General features: G+C 31.4%; 2 protein-coding genes across 7 annotated transcripts in view; both read left to right on the top strand.

Moving 5' to 3' along the window:
* Nucleotides 1-604: 604 nt before the first annotated feature.
* On the top strand, nucleotides 605-2,087 carry LOC122716424. The gene is made up of 2 exons (XM_043939483.1): nucleotides 605-890; nucleotides 1,243-2,087. Exons 1-2 carry the CDS (start codon nucleotides 866-868, stop codon nucleotides 2,085-2,087), a joined length of 870 nt encoding a protein of 289 aa, XP_043795418.1. The 5' UTR covers nucleotides 605-865.
* Nucleotides 2,088-6,302: 4,215 nt separating this feature from the next.
* Nucleotides 6,303-10,534, top strand: part of LOC122716420 — a 127,211-nt gene continuing 122,979 nt past the window's right edge. The window contains exons 1-3 of one of the 6 annotated variants that reach the window (XM_043939471.1): nucleotides 6,304-6,482; nucleotides 7,994-8,047; nucleotides 8,348-8,681. In XM_043939471.1, the coding sequence (XP_043795406.1) occupies nucleotides 8,656-8,681 (26 nt within the window). In that variant the 5' untranslated portion in view covers nucleotides 6,304-6,482; nucleotides 7,994-8,047; nucleotides 8,348-8,655. Of the gene's footprint in view, nucleotides 8,682-10,534 lie in introns of all 6 variants that reach the window. The other 5 variants (XM_043939469.1, XM_043939468.1, XM_043939470.1 and 2 more) reach the window with 5 other exon arrangements.

Genomic DNA, 10,534 nt, shown 5'->3' with positions numbered 1-10,534 from the left:
TGAAAAGTAAATCACTATTATAAAGATTATGTGAAATATATATATTTATAAACATGTATGTATTTATGCACATATGTTTTGTATAAGAGATTCAAAGTAATTATGAATTATAAGATGTATTGTGGAAAGTGAAGAAAGAAACTCAATGTTCTATGCATTTTAACAATGTGAAAAATTCATAATATAATGTAAGTTTCATTGAATCATAGAAATGCTTATAAATCTTTATATGAAATCTATACAATTTATGCAATTATTTAATATGATCTAACATGAATGATGTAATAAAGTTATCAGAAAATCTGGAATGTGGTTTGAATAATTTATTTTCATATGAATATAATAATAGTAAAGTGTTTTTTACATCATTTTTACATTTTAATTAGCTCGACGGCAATTTTTTATTCTCAGATATTCATACATATTATGCTTCAATATCGAATTATTATTTTTAATTATTTTGAAAAAAAAATATTATCAAGTAACCGTGGAACTATAGAAATATTTTTTATTTTTCATTTTTTTTGTTATAATTATATTATTATGAATACAAGCTTTTAAAATTGGAAGTTTGTAACGTTTAATTTCATAAATTAATTTATATTTGAATATGTTCAAAACTCGTACGATGTACAATTTCATTGGTTGGAAAAGCTAACGTATCTTTAGTATTTGTAAAGTACAAGATAATATGGCCGCCAGTTCTTGACGCGTACGGAACCAGTTTCCAATATGAAACCGGTTTGGAACTAGTTTTCATTGGTTTTTCGGCCCTCTGCAAGACCGTACCACGACCGAGATTGGCACTTGTGTTGTACTTCTCTCAGAGATTGGAACGGAGGTTACGTTACGACTGTGTGCTAATATGGCCGATATTACAGAACAGAAAGGTAAGAAACTAGTTTTTAAACAAGGTTAGGTCCTATTATTGCCCTGTATTCATTGTTGATTCTATGCTGTTTCGAATACCTGGCGCTCATATCGTATATTTCGAAAGTCAGCCGTAGACACGTTTTAGATGCCTATAATAAACAATCCTGCTTTACGCGGGAAACTTGAATGCCTCTGCTGCTTTTTTAAAATTAATTTTTTTAAAATTTTAATTTTTATTGTTAAAAATTATTTTATATCGTTAATAAATATATCAATGGACTCACTTGTTTTTTCCTTTTCAATTATTGTTTTCTGCTTATTTAAAACATGCTTAAATCACTTTGACGTGTAAATATATTCTTATAAAAGGAGAAACTCTCGACGCACAAATGGAAATCAAAGTGGAACCACCAGTACAAGGATATATTGAAGAAGAACACGAAAACAGTTTTCCCGGTTTTGAAAGTAACAACGCAATTCCTTCTAGTGCTGATGTTGGTGCTTTAAATTTGTGGACCAGTAAGGCTACTGCATGTCTTATTAATCAATATAAAAAATATCATTCGATGGTAGGGCAATCGACTCAAATTCGAAGTTTACGTGAGATGTTTGAAATGATCTCTCTTGAGATGCAAAAACATGGATTTTACTTCAGTCCTCAGAAATGCGAGAACAAATGGCGTGTTCTAGAACGAAAATACAAAAATCTTGTGTTTCGAGAACGATTAAAAAAGCCTGGTAGGATGAGACATTATGGACAATGGGAACATAAAAGAGCGTTGGATGAAATATTTAAAGAAAAAAAAAAGCATATGTACTTGGATAAAAATGATTTTCCATCACCACCTGGTTCTGCAAGATATATGTTCATCTTACCAAAACAAGTGAACGAAGAATCCAGCAACATTGTTGTCAATCAACAACAAGAAGATCCTCTTGCGGCATCGCCAACTAATTCTTCTACAAGTAACAAAAATGAAGCAGTGGATCAGAAAGAAACTCTGACGGCACTTTTTGACAAATTTCTTGACGAATTGGCAAAACATTTTGCTCTTGCGGAGAAAAATAAAGAAAAAAGACATAAAGAAAAAATGGCAATACGACAAAGTGAATTGGAAGTTCAAAAAAAACTTTTAAAATTAAAAGAACAAAAAGTTGAATTACAACGACTTCAAATTATTGCTGCTGCACAGCATATACATTTGAACATGTAGCAAAAACAAACTAATATAACTCAAACAAAAAAAATTAGAACAATGATTTTACGTTTAAATTTTTTGCAATTTGTTTGCAATTCTTATTAATTGTTTTTATATAAAATATTTTGTACGAATATACTTTTAAATTATAAATAATTTTATTTGTGATAATTATTGCAATATAAATATAAATATATATTTTTCAATACCTTTTTATACGTATTAAATCGTTTTCGGCAGATTGGACTTAATAGTTGTATAAAGAAGCCTACAGGTGGTAGCACTTTCCATACCGTTAATTCTATAGTTGTATCACAGACAAAGAAAGTAAACTGTAAGAAAAAGATAGAAAAAGAATATATAAAGTGAATACTAGTGCCATCTGTTGTGTATTGAAAGAATTATATTTCTAGAAAAAGATTATAAAGTGAATAGTGGCGCCATCTATCGAGTATTGAAAAATTATATTCGTAAAAGAGTATAACGCGAATGCTGGTGCCATCTGTTGTGTATTAAAAGAATTATATTTCTAGAAAAAGCGTATAAACTGAATGGTGACGCCATCTGTTGTATATGGAAAGAATTATATTTCTAGAAAAAGCGTATAAACTGAATGGTGGCGCCATCTGTTGTATATGGAAAGAATTATATTTCTAGAAAAAGTGTATAAACTGAATGATGGCGCCATCTGTTAACTGTTGCAGTAATTATATTTGTAAATGAAATCGAGAGATGGCGCCACTGTTCAGTATTGATAGAATTATATTTATAAAATAAATCAAGAGATGGCGCCACCATTAAGTATTCAGTCTATTTTCTATTTTTGTTTTATTATTTGCTTTCCTTGTCTATATTTACTTTATCCTGAGTAAAGAGATGGCGCCACCGTTAAGTATTGATAGAATTATATTTGTAAAATAAATCGAGAGATGGCGCCACCATTAAGTATTCAGTTTATTTTCTATTTTTGTTTTATTATTTGCTTTCCTTGTCTATATTTACTTTATCCTGAGTAAAGAGATGGCGCCATCGTTCAGTATTTAGCCTATTTATTTTTTTATCCAGTATTTTATCCTTGTTTTATTGCTTCTTTTTCTTATCTATATTATCTATTTGTTTTATTTGAGGTATTCAAGAGATGGCGCTAGTTTCCTAATTTTTACTATATATCTATCTTCTTTTATTATTTATTCTTCTTGTCTATATTTATTCTTGGCGCCTAACCACAAATGAGGTATTGGATGTCAATTGAATATATTTTCATTATTTCTCTTTCAAAACTATAATATATTTTAGTTATAAAAAAGAATTGTAAGAAATATAGATATATATTCTCAATTTTACAATGTATTTTTAGGATGACAGTTTCATACAAAATATTATAACCTTATACATAGTGCCTATTTTTTTTTCAACAAGATTATTTCGACAATTGAATTTAAAGGATGGAATTTAAAAAACGTAAACTCGACAACAAAAGAAATAAGAAGAAATTTCAAACCATTTTATTGAAAGATGTTATCAAAGATTTGTTTGTCAAATTTATTTTTTTTGTAATCTTGTAACACATTTCTAAAACATGAAGTTAATTGTTTAAATACTAATTATTATTAAATATAAGGTAACATTTAATATTGTACTATTTTATAATATAAGATTCTAAACAAAATATTAGCTCACAAATTATTTTTATAGTTTTAATTTTATAGTTCAAAATACATTTGATCCTGATATTATGTATATTTCATTATATTTTACTTCTTATTCTACTTAATTCTTTAATTTATACACTTCATATATAAATAATATTTAAATATTATATATATTGTAAATATTATTTTATAAAACGTTAAATTTAAAGAAAAATTTAAAGAAATATAATTTTATCTTTAAAAATATAGTCTACAATATGTTAATTTTTAATAGACTTATCAATGAATTAATATCAGATTGTAATCAACTAGAGGTATTGATTCTAAAATAAATTATATATAAAAATTTGATAGAATGAAAAATAATTCTTTTTTGTTAAAATAATTATAAAATTATTACAAAAAGTTGATTTTTAATCCTCACTTAATAAAAATGTACATAATATGGAATTACCATTTTAATTAATAATCTTATTTTTCACAATAGTTTAAATATATTCATGTATAAAATATAATGCTTCATACAATATTCTGTTTTATAACAAAATGTTTATATTTCTTATTTGTGATTTTGTATTAAAACTTAATTGTAATTTTAACTAAATTTTAATACAAAATCACAAATATTAATGTTGCAATCTTATTTTGAATAACATTGAGAATGATGTTAAAGTGGTAAAGGAATCCGTAGTGCACCCAAGGCATGGAACAAAAAAATATATTAAATTACATCTCTTCTGTATCTCATCTGTAACTATATTCATTAAGCAACTGATATACCTGTTTTTTTTCGAGTAAAAAACTAGTTATTTACTTTTCACATAAACATTCCTTCTCTTTCATCTTACAAATAAAATCAGTAATCAATAATCAAATGAATATAAATTGTTAATAAAGAGTAATGAATATAAAAGACTAACATGCTGAGCTTACAAGTTGTAATCTTTTACAAAATGTTAAAAAATATTATCTTTTTACACAATCCCTATAGAATCAAGTTTATAGAAGAAACGTATCTCTTATGCTATGCATATACCTCGTACATCATGTTACATGGCGCAAAGATATGTTGAGGGTTTGGTTTTATTGTTAAAAGTTACAGCGTGGTTATTCCTGTTCAACATTAAGGATTACTTTCGCTATGTATGCTGTCTCGTGCTCCTAATGACTCAATTTATTAAGCGGCGATTCAAAAGATTGCCTCCCTAGGCTTCGTCGCATTGATATTGCACCTTCAAAGGATCATGCAACGCGTAGGGCTCGACAGAAATTTATAGCGTTTAAATGCAATTTCATTATTCTATCTTATCGGATTAACACAAATCAAGTGTTTTTTTTTTTTTTTTTTTTTTTCCTCTTTTGCACCTTCATTTTATTTATGAATGTTGTATGTAAATGTGGATCATAAATTACTCGAGCTCTCAACGGAAACATAATAGTAATATAACAGAGATGAAATTGTTTTGCAACTTTACCATCGTTAATTATCGTTCGAAATAAATGAAACGTGTGTCTATGTTATTCCATTCTGGAAAAAAAATTTATCACATATACGAAATGTAGAATGGCGCTCATTGAACTATAAATAAAAACAACGGAACAGTAGGGAAAGTTAGATTATTGATTCAATCAACTCGGTGAATCGTATAATTCTATATAATTAACATTCTCGGTACGAAGTCATTCAATTCGTGATGTGATTAATTGAAATGCCGCGAGAAAAAAATCTTGTGGAAAGTGAAATGACAATGTCTGATGACTGTGGAATAAGTCTTGCGGATAATATTTTTTACAATCTTTTTTATTTTTTTTCACAGATTGTTAGAAAGTTAAATTTCATTAGACATAAAATTCACATTGACAGAATAGAAGGTTTGATGGAGCTTGATTACGAGGATGTTAGACGCGTATTTATTCCATCAAGGTAGCGGACTACCTTGGTGTCACCTTACATTATCCAGTGCATGACGATTATATGTTTGGAATTTCGAAAAATGCATTCCTGTTACGCAAAACAGATTAAACAACAAATAACTTTTCTCCACATAATTATCTGCCATTCAATCAATAATTAAAAAACTAAAAGAAAAAAAAATAAAAAATATCATCAAAATATTATTTCCTTAAATTTTATCTTACAATCTCATTTATACTTTATCGATAATTATTAATCTTAGATATTTGAACGTTTAAAAACGATCCCATTTAATCGAAATTGCTTGAGAAATGCGTTAAAATATGGTCTCCACGAGTTTACGAGAATACCAAGAAACGACAAAGGGCAAACAATTTTACAAACGGTCGCGAATGCTTTTCGGGAAAAAATCGGTGAAACCGGTTACACCTGGCTATACGAGTATTCGTATGCACTAACGACACGTACGCGTTGCATATGATACACACACACGAGTGCAAGAGTTATACGCGAGCACGTGCAGGTACGTGGCAATAGGTGCACCTTGGATAGTGGTAGCACGGAAGGGCTCCACTTCGCTTGATACGGGTGTGAGTACGGCGGGGTAATAGCGTGGAGTCGACCAGTCGTCCAGTCGAGCCGCGACTACCGAGCGGTGAACGTATATTTTGTAATTTCTTTTCGATTTTGACGGGAAATTAAAAAAACGCGGGGGGAAAGGAGGGATTTGAAAGCATCGTTGCATCGTGTACGACATGAATTTTAATTGGAACGTGCAGGATTCTGGTGTTAAAAATAGCTACGCGAGGCACGTCTTGCCGAAATTTCGCGTGTAAACAGAAGGTGAAGGAAGACACGCGATTCGTTGCTGCATGTCCACGCACGCGTACATGTTCTTCACGATATATCGTATTGAAATGTGTATCGTAGCAATTGTGGCTTCGCGTGACCTGTGAATATTCTATTCGTAAAACGCAATACGGTTTCCATGGAAGATCGTTCGAATTTTCATCTGCGCATTTGTCGATTAGATTCTGAAATCATTCAATCGCTAGTTTCAAAACAAAGCCTTGAGGTAAATTTATAGCTGTGGAAATATAAACAAATACCGGTTGTGTCCATAATTCTACGTACTAAACAAAAACGTTAGAATAACATACCGTGTCTCCAACGTATCTTTAGACGTATATTATTGTCGAGAAAGATAAGAGTGAATCGATTTCCAACTGTATATCGATCGATATTTTTCGAGAGTTACTCTATCTCGACGTTAACTTCGCACAAAAGAGATAGCTCGCGAGAAAAAGAGAATCAGAAAAATCGAATCTCGATTCTAGCGGATTTTTCAATGGCAAATGGCTCGATAAAATTGTATGTACCGTGTCCTGATCTTTACCTCGCGTTTTGCAGCGTGTTGCGAGCCCTGAAGGTTCTGTCTAAGTAACAGTACTTCCTCGCGCTCGGTGGAGTAAGCCTCTCTCCGAAGAACGGGACCCACACTCCACGAGTCCGCTCTCTACACGCTCCTCGCCTCCCGCCTCCTCCCGCCTTTCCGTCGAACACACTCTTTCTGTGTATTTCCCTCTCCCTCTGTCGTGTCCGAAGTAGTCTGGCCGGTCGAGCACGGGGAGTCTCGTGAAACCAGTCCTCGTACGGTGGACCTCTCGGTTGGGACCTGGGCAAAGAGAGGAGGTCGCTTGCTTCTCCTCTACACCGGCACCTTCTTGCACCTGCCGTGTGATTCCAAGTTTTTTGGCTTTCCAAACTGATATCTTCTGTGTCAACCTGTTCGAAATAGCTGCAAGATTTCCCGTGCTCGCGTTTTGATATAGTGAGCTTCTAATTGTTTTCCCGCGAAACTGAGACGCCCTCCATGTTTATTGTATAAACTAGTTCTAGGAGAAGGCATCGGTCATTTGTTAAGTGGCACGCTTTTATTTGCGAATGTATTCGAAAATTTTAAATACAATTTTTTGGTGTAACGTTTACTTAGATTTGTCTATGTTCCGAATACGACTCGTGATTCATTCAAGGAGAAGAGTTTAAAAGATCTTAGTGTATAAAGTTAAAACGTTTGTAATAAGATACATTTTTCATCCTTTTTATGTAAACGTGATGTTTACGTTAAAATATATGGCCTTTATATCGTTTGATATCAATTTTTGGAGAATACCAAAGATAATTTTACGAGAGAAAAAAATCGGCTGTCAATAATTATTAAAATCGTGCGACACGTGCGAGCGAATAGACTCGCGTGAAACGACAATCATCATGCCAATCGTTGTTGGAACGTATGAGAGATCAAAATGTACTTTGGAAAAGTACAATGATCGAAAGAATTGATTATTTCAAAGGTTTCAAAGAATTTGTCGTGGATATCAAGATCATCAAAGTTGCAGGATTATAAGGTTAGTGAAAGAAAGGTTATGTGCTTCTCTCTGGATTCGTCCTAACCTTCAAGTATCTCAGTTACGAGACCCACTAATCTAATTTATATCTTTTACTGCCGCGCACTCTATGGAAACAATCGTACTATTTGACTTCTTTTTAGTTATCGATAATCGATTGTACGATCTCGATAATTTGGAATCGAAAGCCAGTATCGCATTTTCGATTAGTGGAAGACATTGAATCGCCATTGTTGAATTCTAAAAGATTCGTTTAAGTGGGCAAATTTGTGTTCTTATTACGTTTTCTACTCGTTACAGTCATAATTACGTTACTGATCGGTGACCAGTGAATTTAATCGCGATTATTTCGTATATAACTTGATTCACGTGAAAAATAACACGATGGAGTGGTTAATCGGGTCGAGATCATAAAAGTTGAAAGCAAACACAAAGCAAGCAGTTCAAACCAGTGTTCTTTTTTTTTTCCACGTGTGCGTGTCTGAGTTTGTGTATTTTGTTTCGTTTTTATTTCACTTATAGTCGTTATTCGTGTGCTTGAACTTCGAAACGAATCGATGGATCAACGCTAAAGGTCTCTTAAAGAATTTGCAAAGAAACAGCCAGAAATGAAGACTACACAACGCACGTTAAGGTAAGAAAATTTTAAGAAAAAACTATATCTTATTATATATTGCGTCTTTAAGATTCTTAACGATATGATATGTATTACTTTTTTCTATAAAAGATCGATCGTTTCTATTCACAATGAAACGATATATATATATACCTTTGAACGATCTCTTACGATACATTTTCTTTGACATCTTTATCTATATTAAATTTTGTGCAAAGAAAATGCATTTTTCACACAATATATATATTCCTTGAGTTCAAGAATAGGAAAAATCTCATCTCATAATGCGTGTCGTCATCAAAGGAGTCATGTTATAATACCTAACCTATTCGTTAGACGAGTATCATTTTAAATCGTTATTCTCTTTATTAGATGCAATGTCTCTTGCGTTTTATACATAAATAAGACAGATCATTGACTAAGAACATCGTGTACGTAGGTTAGATAATAGTTTGCATTGATATTTGCATCATCCTTTAACATCTCGACACGCGTTTTCTACACTTTTTTTGTTGCCAGGTCATAAATAATATTACAATAATGCAATCCCAAATTTTCTAGCTACTTCAATGCGGGCATAACGATAATAACGTGCCGTATTTCGAGCGGATTTGTATTCATTGTTTTCGATCTCGTAAAAGAAACGGGTTCTGACAAATGATTAATGCGATTGTTTCGAAATTCGCTCGACCCAAAAATCAAGCACGATGCAAAATCTCGTTAAATCATGAGATTAAGTCTGTCATTTGCTTTTGAACTATGTATATATTGTGATATCGATAAATTAACAGATAGCCATGTTATAATACTTATAATATTATGTTATAATAGTTATAATATAAGCTAATTAGATTGAGGTTAGGTTCGATCATTATCTACCATACGTAAATATTTGAAAACTGTTAGGAAAAAACCCAGTTACAACTAATTAATATTACTAATTAATAATTTTTAAAAATTAAACAAAAAACAAAAAGTAATTAAATTATTGCGTTTTTTAAAAGAAATTTTTAAAACGAAACAAATATATAATATAAAAAGAAATTGAAAAATATCTTCGAGTTGACACAATATTCTGTACACAAATGAATCATTTACTTTATCCACGTTTGTATATCGTTCACTTTTACAAAGATATATGGTTCAATCGATCCTGTAACTTCGTCTTGGTGATCGATTCACACTTTCGACCCGGAAAATAACGTTCATTTATCGGTTTAGAGAGGCTAAGATAAGACGTGACGGTATGGATGACTATGTAAATGTTACTCGGTGTATTCCACGGAGGCTTTGCATCGAAAATGTCAGGTGTTCACCGGCTGACGACTCGACTCGACTCGTTGATCGTAGTTGTGTCGTTGTCGCGACTGCTGTCTGTGAAACACCTGCGCGGACAAATTGAAATGCTAATTTGGAAGCAGCCACCTCGTGGCTGTCAGAGCTTCCCGCTGTTTCGGTCCAGCTCGATTTTCGTTGCATCTCCTTTGAATTTTTCCATTTTTTTCCTTTATGGTCAGTCATGGGCGACTACCAGTTTCTTCAAACATAAAAAAATACCGGCTACAATATAGTAGCCATATTTTTTTCTCACTATTTCATAAGATACATTTAGGATCTTAATAATGGCTCCATGTATTCCGATTATTAATTTGACTTTTAAATATTGTTTTGCTTAAAATAAATAGTAGAAGAAATGTTATGAATTACAATTACTTTTTGTTTCTTGTTGATTTTATAATAACGTAATATACAATAAAATTCTTATCAACAAATTAAAACAAATTAATTTCATTTATGAATAATTAGAATAGGCAAAATAGAAAGTAACTATGATGAAATATAGTGAAATTAAAATAGATTAGATCTGATTA

Source organism: Apis laboriosa, unplaced genomic scaffold (assembly GCF_014066325.1).
Source record: "Apis laboriosa isolate Shangri-la unplaced genomic scaffold, ASM1406632v1 scaffold45_cov149, whole genome shotgun sequence".
In the NCBI taxonomy this organism is placed as follows: Eukaryota; Metazoa; Arthropoda; class Insecta; order Hymenoptera; family Apidae; genus Apis; species Apis laboriosa.
This window is presented reverse-complemented; position numbering and strand designations above follow the sequence as displayed.